The sequence below is a fragment of the Myzus persicae genome, unplaced genomic scaffold (assembly GCF_001856785.1).
Source record: "Myzus persicae strain clone G006 unplaced genomic scaffold, MPER_G0061.0, whole genome shotgun sequence".
NCBI classification, from domain to species: Eukaryota; Metazoa; Arthropoda; class Insecta; order Hemiptera; family Aphididae; genus Myzus; species Myzus persicae.
In genome coordinates this window covers 209,296-226,573 of record NW_019101568.1, presented here as the reverse complement: position 1 = coordinate 226,573, position 17,278 = coordinate 209,296, and the positions used below count along the sequence as shown (strand labels likewise).

Here is a 17,278-nt window from a genome sequence, read left to right as displayed (position 1 = left end):
TGGCTATACTTTAACTTAAGTTATTGGTGACTTATGACCATGCATAGACTATACCCTGTGTATTGTTATTCTCCAATACAAAAAATGTATTTAAATAAAAAATTTAAATTTCAAGAGCTGGTTAAATATTTTAGTATTTATTACAACTGAATATTGTGTACACTTCACAGATCGCTTCTGTTGATAATATTATTAAAATACCTGTATGGCATAATTCAAGATAATATTATCATAAATTGTGCTGTATTGTTAGAAATATTTGTATATTTTCAGAAGACTTGAAGAATGAAGATTTTTATTCTATAGGTATGAATGGAATGACTTATAAGTTATAACTATTTATTATAGTACCTATAATGAACATAATATTATTAGTATAAATAAACTACAAATGCGTCATTACTCATTATTCAATTTTATTCTCAAGTTTCTTCATAGTGACGGTTGATGTCAATGTATTTTTCTGAATATAATAAAATAACAAAAAAAGTTCTGAGAAATTAAAAAACATTAATCACAAATTTCTAAAAAAAATTGAATGATTTTATGCTTAAAAAATGAAATTAAAATATTAATATATTATGCAGTACAAACCGACTCAATTCTACATTAGGTACCATAATTATTACTTTAGTTGGTATTCATAGTTTTATTTTATAATTTTAAAATAAATGTATGAAAATTCTTAATTTGGTATAATAATACACAATTTTTAAATTCAAAATAATAGTTATGTATGTGCCCATGAGCGAAAAAGCATTTTTTTTTACTGGGATAATTTTATTAGAGCCACATATACCTAGTGCCTTTATATTGTATATAAAAAAAATTAACTTCTTTTGTGTTTAATCGTTGGCACATTTACTTAACAAATCTTGATCCATTCTTTTTTTTATTTTTGTTATTCAAACATCGATTATATTTATTTATATTTACATTTTATACATTGTTTAGTTTTAGCCCAATAGTACATACAACTAAATAGATATGTATTTATACGGGTATAGATGAGTTTATAAATAGGGCCCCCGGGCCCTAATGGAGTAAACAAATATTGCCAATACACATTAATACTGTACGGCCACCAGGGCACCTGCCGGTATTATAAAAATGTACTTTTTATTATTATTATTATTGTTTTATTTTTTGGCATTGGGGCCCCTGAGTATAATATTGATGAGGGTCTACCGGGAAAATCCTGATTTCCCGATGGGCCTGTCCGCCCATGGGTATGTCACTATAAAAATGCTTATTTTCTTATGATACCACCATTTGTTTTTCATTACCAGATTAAATGTATACTTTTATACATTTAACGAATATAAATGTTAAAGATGATATAGATGTTAATAATATGTACTAAAAGATTTTTGACTTAATATAAATAAACAAAACACGAAAGTTTTTTTTTTTAATATTGTATTTTTGATGAGTTGAAATAACATGTATCTGTTAAGTTTTAGTTTATTTCTTAATTTAGTTTAGTATCTGTAATTATCAGGTTTGTATGGCCCCTCAACTGGTATTCCAAGATACTTAGATTGGTCAGGAGTGAGCTTAGTCAACTTGACACCCAAGTGATCCAAATGCAGAGCTGCAACTTCTTCATCTAATTTCTTAGGTAATACATATACATCATGTTTGTATTGTTCTGTTTTGGTAAATAATTCAATTTGTGCTAAGACTTGATTAGTAAATGATGTGCTCATAACGAATGATGAATGTCCAGTAGCACAACCTAAATTTACCAACCTTCCTTCAGCCAAAAGAATAATATGTCTGCCATTGGCCAAAGTGTATCGATCTACTTGGGGTTTGATATTAACTTTATCAACAGCGTTCTTTTCCAACCATGTCACTTCAATTTCACAATCAAAATGACCAATATTACAGACTATAGCATCATCTGGCATATGTGGGAAATGTTCACCAGTGATAATCCCTTTGCAACCTGTTGTCGTCACATATATTTGTCCCTTTGAACAAACTTCTTCCATAGTGGTTACTTCAAAACCAGCAATAGATGCTTGAAGCGCATTAATTGGGTCAATTTCAGTGACAATAACACGACCACCAAAAGCTTGTAATGACATTGCACATCCTTTGCCAACATCACCTAAACCAGCAACAACACAGACCTTTCCTGCTATCATAATATCTGTTGCACGTTTCACACCATCAATTAGGGACTCACGACAACCATACAAGTTATCAAATTTACTTTTTGTAACTGAATCGTTTACATTAATAGCTGCCATTTTTAAAATACCTTGTTTTTTCATTTTGTATAGATTATGAACACCAGTAGTAGTCTCTTCAGAAACTCCTTTGATGCCATCCAAAAACTGGGGGTATTTCTCATGTACCAGCGTTGTTAAGTCTCCACCATCATCCAAAATCATATTTAAAGGATTACCATCAGCAAACACCAAGGTTTGTTCAATGCACCATGTGTATTCTTCTTCTGTCTCCCCTTTCCAGGCAAACACAGGGATTCCAGCTTTTGCAATTGCTGCAGCTGCATGATCTTGAGTACTAAAAATGTTACAGCTAGACCATTGTACTTCAGCCCCTAGTTCAACAAGAGTCTCAATGAGGACAGCTGTTTGAATAGTCATATGAAGACAACCGGCTATGCGGGCACCCTTAAGAATTTTGAGTGGACCATATTTTTTACGCAAAGACATTAAACCAGGCATTTCTTTTTCAGCTAAAATAATTTCTTTGCGGCCCCATTCAGCAAGAGATAAATCCGCAACTTTAAACTTGTGGGTGGCTCCTCCGTTTTCCATTTTTCTTTTCTTGATTGACGTTATTTTGAATGTTTTATATATCTATAAAATCAAAATAGGTAAATTATATAATAATTAATTATATGGTGACTACTAATTAGAAGATCATAAATATCAGTCTTATATGATTTGGGTCATTCATTTTTGAGGATTCAATTATCTGTTATGAAACTTGAGTTTAAAACTATTGATATTTTTATGAACTAGTTAATATATCATAATAAATACCTAATATCATTAGGGGTGATGTATTAAAAATAAAAAAACTTAGGTATTCTTTTCAAGAATTATTAATATTATTTCTAATAGAATTTACCAATTCATCCATCACTGTTATTGGGATTTTTTTAACACACAAGCAAATAATAAATTAATGCCACTAGATACATAACTAGTTTTGTTATGTTTGGTGATAGGCACTAAGAGTTCTTGTTATTTGGCATAATTGATTGTTAAAATTGTGTCCATGTATTATCGACTTTCATAAAGTACCTATATATAATGGTTCTAATTCTTAGTTACACTTTTTAAACTATTTAGATAGAAATAATTAGTGTGAATTTTATAATATTTCCAAGAATAATTCTTAATGAATTTAATAGATGTCTTCTAAAAACTGTTAGCTACACCGGAAATGTCATTATTTAACATGCTGAGTAACAGTAAGTAATTTATTAATATAGTAATATTTTAAAGACATAGTAAAAAATCTTCATTTTTTTATCATCTAATTAAATTTGATTTTAAATATTAGGTATATACTATGTAATATTTATACAAATAACTATTCTTACTTGTTTCAATATACATAATATTACAATTATCTCACAGGTTTAATGATACACAGTGTGATTCAATATGCATGCTCACTCCAATTTCATCCATTAATAATGCATTGATAACTCTACTTTGGACACTTAGATTTTTATAGGTATATTAATATTAAAATTTCCTTTAATGATATAAACTCTTTTATTTAAACATTTTGTTATAACTAAATCAAAACTTGAACCTACTAGTTTCTGTCTTATAAAACTATACTAAGGATTATAATTTATAGGTAATATAATAATAATCCTTAATAATAGTTTAATGTCAAATATAAAGTAGAAGTAAAACCTTATGTAATATTTACTCTATTTTTTTTTTTGTAGTACTTAGTACAACTTAATTAGTATCTATACTCGGACAAATTTTATCTATGCTATTTTAATAGTTAATATGTGTAATTTTTAAATCATCATAGTCCCTATAAAGATTTCACTACTATCATGTATTATTATATAATTTATAAAAGGCATATAAAAATTGTATTAATCTAGAAGGCAGAAACTACTTGTTCAATTTCAATTTATATAGATCTTCTTATATAAACATTCTTAGAAAAACATGATTATCATTTGAAAAAAAGAAGTTTAAATCAACAAAGGACATTCATTAAATGGTATAATACTTTTATCTATATATTTGATAAAAACAATGTTTAAATATACCATCTACTTTATAATTCCAAAAATCAGAATTTCAGTAATTGTATTGCTAAAGGAAACATAGGTTTTTACATATATTATATTCTTATTTCTTATACAAGTTTAAATATTAAATTATATAGGTATCCCATTTAGAAATTAATATTAATAAAACACTTCAGTGACATAACACTTACTCCCCCCCACCAAAAAAAAAAAATAACAAGAATTGCTATTACAAAAATTATTTTGAACACACCACAAAAAAATTCTGAGTACACAATGACCCAGGACATAAAATACAGAATGGCAGACTGTTGTACAGTAATTAAAAACACAGTTAAGGCTCAGAACAGAGATTGGAAGGGCATTGAATAACATTTATGAATTAAGAGTGATATTAAAAATAAATTTAAGTTTGTATGAAAGGAGTTGATTTTAAATAAGAAGGCAATATGGGCACAAACTACGTAACTCAATGATGGTTTTCCTCAACGAAAGGTTTTGTTGAGATCGACATATTCTACAATTGTATTAGTGTACCATTGGATCACTGAATCAGTCAACTCAATTAAATGTATTGTATTCCCTGTCACTCAGATTCTGAATGCGAATGTACGAAAATAATAAAATATAATAGGAAACTATATAGGTATGATTATAATAAAATTACCTATTGGCTATTATTATTTATTAATATTATTATTATTCATTACTCGAGACCCACATAAAATGGCAGGGTTAATTCTCATATATTATAATGTAGCAATATAATGCAATACTTACACGTTTCGGACGAGAACGGTAACCACACAACTACGTGGATAATTGGAAAATAGTAGAATCTGGCGAACGATTTATGACGTGGAGGGTAAATTTAGTAGAAAAATATTGTCGTGGTTTCGATTCAAACGAACCGGCAAACGACGATAGGGATGGCGTGATGAAATGTAATCGTTATTGCTCCAATGATCGCAACCGGCCTCGTGTGGTGTCGTCGTCGTCGTCGTGCGTGCGGGAAAGAAAGAAACGGTGCAATTATGAAAGACTGAAAGACCGCCGCGATCTTATTATCTCATTATATCCTTACAATAATTATTGTATACTGTATTGTGATTTGTGTTAAGGATCGCGTGTTTTTACAACATCGATAGTGCACGTGTTAAACAGAAATCGATAGTATTGTAGTACGGCGCGAAAAACTAAATTTCATACGGTCAACCGGACCGGACCGTTGGTAACCGATCGTTTCTCAGTGGTTCGGCAATTTGGATGATGGATTTCATTGAGGAATAGAAAAAAAAAATTCTATTTTTGATTTATTGATGTTGATAGCACTTGATAAGTTTAATAATAATATTTACGCCGTGAGCTTAGCCTCTAATCATCATGGTCGTTGCTCTATGTACTCACTCACGGGCAATAATGATATATATGTATACGGGTACACACAGTTTCATATTATAATCTGTCATTCGATCATGACCAAGACGCCAAGTACATTATCAGCTGTGCCGTTATCACTACCAGCTATCTGTCATATACTCATATTATTATATTTTGTTTTCGCTACAGAATTAAAATACCGATTTGGAAATAATAATGTAAATTTTAAACGCAAACTTTTTTCGATCACAACAATATAGTATCGGCATTCTCAATCGTGTGAGAGCCAAATCAGATTTAACATTGCTAGCTAGTGCCTGGCCGCGTACAATGAAGTTCATGATCAGCACCTCTCGGTGCTATGCTGCCACCAATTGCAGATTGTTGAATTTTGAACACAGAACGTACAAAAACAGTCGATTTTTCAGGTATGTGTGTCAAAGCGGAACGTAAAAGCGGATCCTTCGTCTTCCCCAGTATTATCTGATATTAGTACATCAATCAACACACCGGTTGGATATTATGTTTGAAAATATATCTGATATTATGTCTTATGGGTCTACCCAGTTGGGTTAGGTCCATTTCAGTCCATTTCTACCGTCCACTTATCAATTTTCTTTTTGTCCCTACTTCGCATTTGGATGTAGCCTTTGGCAATCTTAACAATTTGTTTTTAAATGTTAGGCACCTAATCTGACTGTTATTGTTGAGAAATATAAGTCATTAGCCAAATGTTTTACCATGCCTTGTAATGCAGGGGCATTCTTTTCAAATACTTACTACAATTGTGTGGACATTTTTTATGTCACACTTGCCCCAGTCCCAACTTTCTATTATTGTTGTTTCTTTTAAGTACTTGTTAATGAAATTTGCCTAGTTTAAAATGTTGTAATAATTTTTGTATTTTGTCAATACCATGCTTGTATTCTACATGGGTAGTCACAAAGCTAACATATTTTTATATTTTATATCATTTAATCATTTTGTTGGTATGCCTCTAACAACTCACTCCACAATGACCTCAAAATGGAAAACATTATGACAGTTGCATCCAGCCATTACAAAAAATTACACTCCACAATAGCCACCGACACCAATCCACTGATAGCCATTCAAGGTGGAGCTAACCCACCAAATAATCCCATCCGACAGTTAATAAGAGTATAAGACCCTGATAAAGGGATTTACTAAATCTCTAACCATAATGCCACTTCAGGGTTCTGTCACTGAATAGCTTCATTCCTCATAAATATTATTATCATGTAAATGCTCTCCATCATATTTATCCTATTTACTTATTGTACATACTATGCTACCGATTGACACTTCTTTATTTTAAATAAAAATAATTTTGTTGGATAAAAGCATATTATGATTATTATAATCATAAGGTACCTAAAGAGGATATTCTACATTTTTACATTTACAAGGTATACCTACATAATAGGTACCTAAATTGTTTTATTTTTTGTTAATATTTTAATATTTTTTATACTGTCCATTTTTTAAACTCAAATTAAAATGAAATTATTTTCATCTTGAGCTCTTAAATTTAAATATTTCTCAAATAGTTAAGACTTTATACAAGTTTTGTAATAAGTTATTTAACAATACTGTTGATTACAAACATGTCATGTTTTTACAACCAATCAAACCCTTTAACATTTTGCACTGGCCAGAATTCTGGTAATACGAATAACCCTTTTGTTCTTTGCATCATACTCTTAAGTATTTTAAAATGACTAATTTAGGTCAAATGAAAAAATTATGAAAAAATAAAAATATTTTAATAATTAAGTACCTAGTTGGCTAGAACTACACATTAAAAAGTAAGGTACCTTTGCCAATCTTATGTTATATTGAATAACATGTATTTAGATTTTTCTCAGAAAGTACATTTAACTATTAAAGTGGTATATTTTGTTAAACTATTGAAGACCTAAGTGTATTATTTTGCATAATTCATAAGGATTGTGTTCAAACATATTTGCTTCTAGTCATAAGCCCAAACTGATAAGACTATGCACAAGTAATTAATGAATACTCTAATATTATTTTGTTGGTCTATATTATTATTATGAAACGTGTTCACATGACCGCAAAGGCCACACACTAGGTTGAATGAAATTTAAAAATATTTTTTTGTGGGAATGAGCATTTAATTTATTTTATAATTTATTTCTAGGAATTCAGTAGTTTTGCAGTTACCAAGCAAGGAACCATTGAAAACAGATACAAAACCTCAGGCAGTTCCGCCCTATCTAAGTGGCAGTGGTGTTGATAGTACTAACCAATGTTTACAATCTACTGAAAAAAAAAATGCTTCGTTAAATAACACTGTTGTTAAGCATGATAATAAATTAGACAATAAACAAAATATGAATGAGACAAAGATCTTAGATGATAAAAACTTCACAATGCGACTTGCGAAGAGAATTGAAAAATGGTCTCCATCTACTGCAAAATATGCAAGACTGAGTGTTTTTGGGTGTAAAGTTAGTAATATTTACTTAAATGGCTAGCAAATATAACATTTTTTTATTTTTTATTTCAGTATCTATACAAAGATGTTCTAGTGTTACTGTCAGCTTATAAAAAATATTATAGTTCTGATTTGTCGTCCTTAACTTATGCCGAGTTGGAGTTGAAGTATAGGTTACCAATGCAACTTGTTCGTTTGACACCGATCCTAATTTTTTGGCCTGTACCATTCACTAATTTGTTTCTGTTTCCATTAGCGTAAGTAAAAGTATATTTATTTTTAAGTTATACTATAATCACTATTCATTATTGAGAATTATTTTTGGCTGCAGAAATAAAATTCTTGGTTTATTAAAATGTTAGTTTTGTTGTAGGAGTAATAATAAAAGCAACAATCCATCATTTGGATTTCATTTTTATTAAACTTTATTTAATTTCAGGTTCATGTTTCCTAAGTATTTGCTATCTGAGCATTTTTGGTCAGATGAACAACTTAAAGAGTATTGGATAAAAGATCAACAGAACAATTTTGAACACACCATGAGAGTTTTTGAGTAAGTTTATTTTTCTTATTTAATTCTTATTGATAAAAATTGAAATATTAATTATATAAAAATATTAATGAATCATAATGATGTACTTTTATATTGAACATATTTGACATTTGTTCATTATATTTAATGATATTTACAAAAGCATGTAAATTTGAATGCTTGTTTATTACGTTAGGCATTTGAGCTTAATGGCTGAAGAATGTTCAGATGATATGCTTTTAAAATGGTTTCGGGTAATTGAATGTTTGGGAGCAGGAGGTGTATCCCCAGTGGACGACATTATTCAAGCCATCCCCGTTTTTACTATGTTCCCGTATCATTTTAGTACTTTGCCTCGTCAACATATTGTGAGTATTTAAATTAAATAATTGTATTGCTAGTAAAATATTTTTATTTTATTAATTATTTTTATTATTATTTATATTAAAGACAGTACTATTAAAAATGTATAACATACACCGTGGATGGAGAAGAAGAGTGAGGTTAAAGAAATTAGCACAATACATACAATTTATGGATAAGGCAATAGAATCCGAAGGTGGGCCTGATCAATTAAATGATAGACAGTTAAAATGGGTATGTTATTTAAATATTTCATCAATAATGTAATGTCTAAATTTAAGAATAATTGTGTTGTGCAACACATTTGTATCTAAAACAAATAAATTACAATATTCCTTATCATATATTTAATATAGTCATGTGTTTTTACCATTAAAATATAAAAATTAATATAATATTTTATTATTTTAATTGTTTAATTGAAAATCTTTTATTTTGGTTGCAGGCATGCTTATTTAGAGGTTTAAGCCCTTTTTCGTCAACTAGGGAAACACTTGTCTTATATCTAAAAGACTGGATAAAGATCTCCTCGAAGATCGATAATGATTCACTTAGCTGTATACTCCATTGCCAGGTTTTATTGGCATTAAATCGACCAGAAAATGACATACTAAGGAAGACAGAATAATAAATGGTGCTTAATTAAAAAGTAAAATAAATTATCATTTAAAACGTAGACAGAATAAGCCATTGTAATTACAATAATAATAAAATCTAGTCTGTACTTTTGTTTTGTAGTGCATATGTTAATCAATATTTTGTAAGAAAAAATTAATATCCAGTGGTGATATTAATATTCTGTCTTGGTGATATTTTATTTTGTTTCATTGTAATTTTGTTAATAGAGTTTTTTTTAAATTTGTTTTAAATCAATCTAATATATTTAAAATTAAAATTGAGACTTTAGAAAAAAATATATTATTGAAATATCCATTGAATAGATGAAATGGGTAATGAAATTGAAACAGATAATATTTTAAATGGCTAAATTGTGTTTTATGTTTGATGGAATTTGAATTGAGTACTGGAAGCGCAGGATCAATATTTTCATACCAATATTAAACAATGCAATAAATAACCATAGACTTATCCTTAAAGCTTACATTTTTAAAAGTAATGTTTTGATTATTGTTGCTGCTATAATCACCGCAAACTTTTATTTGTGAAAAAATATTGCAATACTCTGCTCAACTATTGAACAATATTGTTTGTTAAAATTCAATTTAAGTTTAAAAATAAAGTTACAAATGTTACAGTACAAATTCCATAAAAACATAAATGTTAAAAATGTATATTATATATTTTTCATTTTTGAATAATTGCTAAAGGAAAGATGTAGGTATGTGTATAATATTATTTTTAAATTTCAATATTTTTGACCTAAAAACTTTTAACAGTTTTAAGAAAGAAAAACTAATAAAATTTAAAATGCTTTAGTATTAATATCTTAAAATTAGTATAAATATTTTTAAAATGTTATTGAGCAGGTATAGAAAATATTAATTTAAGTAAATGAGGTATGTGTGAACTGCTATAGGAGTAGCGCGGCCTGGCATGTCATTAACGATATCGGAGACCGGTGAATTGCAGCCCGGTAATATTTTAGGTATAGGTTAGTTGTGGCCCGGGTAATTATCATTACGTATGTACCTGTATAGGATTAAGGAAAATAAAATGTGTGAAAAAGAAGGTTGCATTAGAGAACAGATGACAAAGCAAAAGCTAAAAGAAATAGAGAATTTTGATTTAGTTAAATAGTTGAGTTTTAAGTTTTTACCAAAACAATAGTTAGACTAGGTGAGGTATAAACGTATAGTGATATATTTATATATTCGAATGCTTTTTTTTATTTTTTAAACATTATTATCATATTATATGATATATTATATTCTAGGAACGCAAAAAAAATATTGATGTAGGTAAGATAATATTAGAAAATATGTACTATTAATACCTAATTAATTTATTAAATTTATATCATGGTGTTTATATACTATATATAGCATCTACTATATATTATTTGTTTATGTAATATATGCATTATTGCACTGCCGAAATTCGTATGCACCTCTCATAAGCCCGGGCCGTAACTCATACGTTATTTAGGGATTCGGCCGCAACTCACCAACACCGATTTGAACCATCTATTTGAGAGACGACGTAAGTCCATAAAATGTAATTCTGAGAAAACAAGAAAAAACTTTTTTTAGGTACATTACCAGTGATACACGGACACACGGTTATATACTTATATCTCTTTCATACTGATTATTTAGTGGTAAAATCAAACTTTTTTTTGCAAATATTCAGACATGATCCGTCTATCATTTGATAACACATTCCACTCAATAACTCAATTTGAGATATTTTGTGACTTACGTCGTTTCTCAAAAAGGTGGTTCATTTAAAGTTTCTACCTCCAATATCTTTTGATAAATACGTAACAATTCATTGATTATATAGAATATAGATGGTTATCCATTATATTTTGTTTGATGTAATATCGAATATCCCGTCGTCATAATACATTTCAACATTTTTTACTACGATCAATCATAAAAAATTATTAACACTTAACTTTTTATAAGTTTAAGGTAAATGCAAGAGAAATAGTGCATCAAATGGCCAACCCTTAGGTGCAAAAATAAAGATTTTTAAAAAAATATAAAATTCGTAGCCACCATTCGCCTTTCCTTTTATTGATTTAAATATAGGTACTACTCAAGTAGGTATAACTAGAGTCTAGGAGTCTATCTGGACCGGGGGTCTCAAAACGCTTCTACAACTCATGGTTAATCTCGACAGTATTTAACTCACTAATGCATTTGCTAGCCACTGGTGTGTATCCAAGGAAGGGGGCGGGTTGAAGGATCATTTCCTCCCTAACAATTTTTAATGTTTAAAATAACTCATTGTCAACAAAATAATCAAAATTTTTAATTTATAGGTTCGCCCCCCTTGAAAACTGTCTAGGGATGCCCCTGTTTTTCTATATATAACCGCTGTAACCATTGGCTTCTATTCTACACAATTACAACCAGTCTAGGATCCCAAAAAATATGTGTGTACAATTTTGGGGCTAGTGCCTAGTGGATTCATTTTGACCAAAAAATGAATAGTCTGTATGGGCAACGTTTATTTATACCGTTTGGGAGAGTGAAATTATTTTTAAAAAACCGTCACTGTCGGCATCACTGTCTTTATGAATTCGAGCCAACTATAATTGAAGTGGATATACTTAAAAATACAGAAGAACAAAATTAATAATAGTAAACTAATATAGTTTTTTCTCTATGGCAAACAACTACTTCAAAATTTCAAGTCTTATTATGAGAAACTAATCGAATACATAGTATAACTGTGACATTTTATTTTATTGTATTGGACAGGTGGTACAACTGGAGACAGGTGNTGTTACGCAGTGTGAAAACAAGTACTTTGAATCACAAAACGATTTTACGCTTGAGAACTTTAATTTATTTTGTAACAATATTGTGCACATTAGAAGAAAAAGACGGCCGAATGCGCTCGTTACGCCGGTTACGTATATACTAAAATAAAAATTGAAGCCTGGCAATGTGATCGCCGAATAGAGCCTCTTTCTTATCTTTATTGATACATTGATTACGATACGTACCGAACAATCGCTCCCAGCTTCCGAATGAGGCGTGGCACCGATTGCTGTCATCAAAACTTAAAATTACCATTTTAGTATTTTACGATTGTTAAAGGATGGTTATCACATTGGTAATTCTAAATTAAAAATATATAGGTGTCCAATCTCAATTTCTACATAAATATTGAAATATTACAAGTATTATACTACAAAGTAACATATACACTTAAAAGTCTGAACATTTAATATATTTATATAATGATATTTTATTTTTTAAGAAAGCACAATTAGACAAAAACATATTTAAAGAATAAATACATAGAAAACTTTATTTTAATAAGTAATAAATAAAGAATGGTAAATTGGTAACAATATAAAATATTTAAAAAAAAAACAAGATTATAAGAACAGTCTTTTAGGAAATTATCTATGTGATTACTGATTAGTCGACCTGCCGCTGACTACACAGCTTAAAATAGGATCTACCTCAGTGGCATATTTACGGGGAGGAGGGGATCCAGACCCTTCCAATTGTGAATTGACTCGTATCTCGTCTATGTTGAATTTTGTGTTTTTACATGATTAAGAAAAGCTGATTTTATCATACATATTGTTTGGTAAAAAATTGTCGTCCCTTCAATTGTCAAAATTTTTAATTAATAAATATCGTGATTTTATTTGTTATCAAATACGAATGAAGTTATATACTAGGATATATTTATTACAAAAGTTATAATCAAACTGTGCAGAATATTTTTAATTTGTTTTCCATTTAAGAGATAGGCTAAATGAACGGGTTATTCATTCATCGGGACATACCACTCAATTTGGATGCAATTAATAATAAAATAGCGCTGAGTCCTAGCCGATTAGATATTGTTTTGTAATCTGATAATAAAATGTTATTTAATTACAATAAATAGTTAACAGTTCTCATGTGTTTTTGTATAACACTTAAATAAAAATTTTAAATTGTTGTCATCATGAAAAACCAGCTAGATACCTATATGTCAGCAATTTATTAGTTTACTTGTGAACTACTTACATTAAGTAAGTTACATAATTAGTTAGTTAATCATTTTGGGTACCACGACCTCTTAACCATAGAATAAAGATACAACGCATGTTCTAGGACGTTTCGCTTTAAGCAAAAAATTAAGAAACCGATTTGGAATTAATAATAATGTACATTTTAAGTACAAACGTGTATCGACCACAACAATATAATATCGGCATTAGAAATCTTGTGAGAGCTGAGTCGGATTTGATCCGCCAAACATTGCTAACTATATAGGTAGCTTAAGCCAGCTTAAGACAGTGGTTCCTAAACTTTGAAGACCACGGCACCCTTAAAAAATTGTTTATTTTTCGCGGAACCCCAATGTCTAATTCAACTCAACTACAATTTTTCTAAATAAAAAAATGGAAAACCAATTCTCTAAACTCTCAAGTCTAGATAATATTTTAACGATACTGTTAATGACTTTTCATTATTAAACTTAGTTTAAAAAAAGACATTTTAAATCAAAACTCTTTTTTTAAATAACAAACATTAAATAAACATAATTTCCTCAATAATCACATACATTTGGCTGAACCCTTGACGTTGTCCCACGGAACCCTAAGGTTCCGCGAAACACACTTTGGGAAACGCTGGCTCAGGGTATCGGTGCTATGCTGCCACCAATTGCAAATTGTTACATTTTGAAAACATTAGATTTTTCTGGTATGTGGTCAGATACATCTTCGGATCTTCCCAGTATATTGTCTGATATTATACAGTTTGTCCATTGACACATCGGTCGGATATTGTGTTTGATAATAATATATCTAATGGGTCTACCAAGTTGGTTTAGATCCATTTGATTTCTAAAAAAACTGTGTCCTCTTGAAGCTTCCAAAGGTTCTTATAATTTCGCAGTTGACCCTGTCCCTTCAAATTTACTGACCGGTCTCTTTATTGTTGTTGCGGTTGGTCCTTCAAGGTGTCCGAGGATCGTAAAAAGTTTTCCAACAGTTACCGTAACGCACTCGCTGTGCCTATAATGGATTTGAATGGACAAAACACGTTGCTCGACGCCTCGATTGTATTCCGTTCTATGACGACAAGTAAACAAAATACACATACACAATATATCGGCCAATCACTAAAAACCTCAGCAACCATAGCCCATAGGTAACAAAAATCATAAGAAAAGTCCTACCAACCTAACAACAAAAAATTGCCCAGCATTTAGAAATCTACGTTCTTCATGAAACATACTATATTATCATAATTTCCTAATAAAATAGAATTCCAAAAAAAAAAAAAATGTTATTTGGTCAAGTGGTAGGTATATAAAAAATGTCTGAAGTGTGTAGGTGGTGTGCGTGTGCGGATATGAAAATGCTGTGAATCGCTGACCTATGATGTAATTTAATTTTTATATTGTAAAAAAAGTGCATAATAAGTAAACTAGCAGCTGAACAGACTGGTTAAATTTATACCAAACAATAATATACCAAATACTAATATAAAATACATGTTATTAAATAAGTTAGTATCAAAAAAGTGTTAATAATTACTATATAGGTAGTAACTTGCCTACTTACTCATTTATTATTTTTTGTCAACATGTTTTTTTCATTACAGACCTAAGAATTAATGTCAGTACTGCATAATGCTATATAATATGCTGTTTGTGCTAATGTGATATGCTTTGGGTCTACAGAAATTTAATGAAATTCATTGTGCTTTAAAGTTATGTTCTAATACAAGGATTGAAAAAGGTGCTGAATCAGGACTCGGAATGGGCCGTTAGGTAGATCCGGTTCACAAAAGAAAAAGTTAATCATTTTTGTTCATAAAACAATTTTAAACGCGTACTATATATTTGTACGTAAATAGTATGATGTAGGTATTATTATTATGCATTATGCAGTGGCGGCAAAATGATTTTGTCATGGGGGGGGGGGCTGATTTTTTAACATGCATTACTTAACATAATTTTTGGTTAGGCATAATAATATAATATCAATTATTTTGTTTTTTTCACAATTCGTTCAGTACTTCGTTGGAGGTTATATATTTTATAACCCCACGATGAACAGTCATAGTGGCCAAGTCATTGAGACGACTCTGGAATAATAAAATTGTAATAATAAACACTGTGATTATAAAATATTATGACCATTTTAATTATAATCGATGAATTGGATAACTATGATGACATATAGCGAAATACGTATTAATACGTTTTGGCCGACCCTTTGGTTATGTAAGTAGGATGTTGTTACTTGTTGTTGAATATTCACGATCATGGAGAGGGGTAATTCCCGTATATTTTGTATAAGCAACTAAATATTAATAATAATAGCCTAGTTCCTGGATTGAGTCTAGAATCTAGGTAGTAATAATTTACACTCATAGGCCTGGTTTTGAGAAAAAGATAAAACAAAATTAATTTCATTAGCATTTTAGAACAATATGCAAAAATGTAATTGAAATATTAAAGAAAAAAAGGTAATGGGGGATCTATCCCTCTTACCCCCCCTCTCGTTTGATTCGGCAGTATATTACGACGGGTCTTCATAATGCCCAGACTAATAGTTAGACCCTTAATATGTTTTGTCCCCTCCCCCCTACAAAAATAGTTCTTGCTCCTCTGATCTTTTTTCTTGTTTTCTAAAATAGTAATTTATACGCGGTTATTCACTTGGTAAGTAATACTTAACTAATAGCTACGCAGGTAAACGTATAAGCTTCAAATACTGAACTAAAAAACTAAAAACTTCTTAATACTGACGTACTCTAACATATAAATATATATATATAGGTGCGCCATACGAGTACCGAGTAGTGTATATACCCATACTACTCAGTAGTCAGTACTCATATTATGTAAGTTACACTTTTATTTAAGTTGTTCCATATAATTGTTATTTAAATAGTTAGTGTACCTACTATATATAATAATATATTAATTGTTCTACGAACACGCGCACGCATTCCGCTCTCGAGTGTCTACTACCTAATACCTATACAGTTCACGCGTGCTGCGTACTTACCTATGTATTCAGTTGCATGTTATAATATTTACAATATATACCTACTTGCAGCGGACAACTATTAGTATGTTAAATAGGTACCTATCCGACTATCTTGTGGATTACGTTAACAACGACTTTTGAGTTCATAATAATATGTGTAATATGATGTAAGTTTAACTATATACAGTCTCTTTCTATATGTATAACTGATGGGCCCAATACGCAGATACCTGTTGCAGTCGGCAAGTTGTTCCTCATACATCAACTTAAAATATAATAATACTTATAATATTTTCGTAATACTATAAAAGCTTGAAATCCCCTCAAGTCACGACTAATACTTTGGAATTACAATAAAATAACTAAAACTATTGTACTTAGTTTAAATATCCAATTTTGTCAAAATTTGTACTACAAATTAAAAAATTGTTCTTGTATATTTCTTAGATTTTTGGATTTCAGTAAGCACTATTAATTATGAGAAATCTTGTATTCAGTTCTAAAGCCCTAGCCTTAAAAATTGAAAATTTTTAAAATTATTAACTACAGAGTTTTATGATTTTGATATATTTTGTGAACATTTGAGAGGAAACAATTGAACTTCAAAAG

The 17,278-nt window shown here is 29.7% G+C and overlaps 2 protein-coding genes across 2 annotated transcripts; one reads left to right on the top strand and one right to left on the bottom strand.

Annotated features, from left to right (window-relative positions):
• Positions 1–1,401: 1,401 nt before the first annotated feature.
• LOC111029561 (adenosylhomocysteinase) lies at positions 1,402–5,287 on the bottom strand. Its single transcript, XM_022308601.1, has 2 exons — positions 5,048–5,287; positions 1,402–2,834 (listed from the first exon to the last, which is right to left on the bottom strand). Exon 2 carries the CDS (start codon positions 2,790–2,792, stop codon positions 1,482–1,484), a length of 1,311 nt encoding a protein of 436 aa, XP_022164293.1. The 5' UTR covers positions 2,793–2,834; positions 5,048–5,287; the 3' UTR covers positions 1,402–1,481.
• A 159-nt stretch (positions 5,288–5,446) lies between these two features.
• Positions 5,447–9,753, top strand: LOC111029562 (LETM1 domain-containing protein 1). The gene is made up of 7 exons (XM_022308602.1): positions 5,447–6,075; positions 7,833–8,142; positions 8,202–8,386; positions 8,569–8,682; positions 8,858–9,029; positions 9,112–9,258; positions 9,470–9,753. The coding sequence occupies exons 1-7, from the start codon at positions 5,978–5,980 to the stop codon at positions 9,650–9,652; spliced, it is 1,209 nt and encodes a 402-aa protein (XP_022164294.1). The 5' UTR covers positions 5,447–5,977; the 3' UTR covers positions 9,653–9,753.
• The last annotated feature ends 7,525 nt before the right edge of the window (positions 9,754–17,278 follow it).

Coding starts and splice junctions, on each gene's coding strand:
- LOC111029561 (XM_022308601.1), bottom strand. CDS start 2,792: ATGGAAAACGGAGGAGCCACCCACAAGTTTAAAGTTGCGGATTTATCT.
- LOC111029562 (XM_022308602.1), top strand. CDS start 5,978: ATGAAGTTCATGATCAGCACCTCTCGGTGCTATGCTGCCACCAATTGC. Junction 8,143..8,201: donor TGAGTGTTTTTGGGTGTAAA/GTTAGTAATATT, acceptor TTTTTATTTCAG/TATCTATACAAAGATGTTCT. Junction 9,030..9,111: donor CTTTGCCTCGTCAACATATT/GTGAGTATTTAA, acceptor TTTATATTAAAG/ACAGTACTATTAAAAATGTA.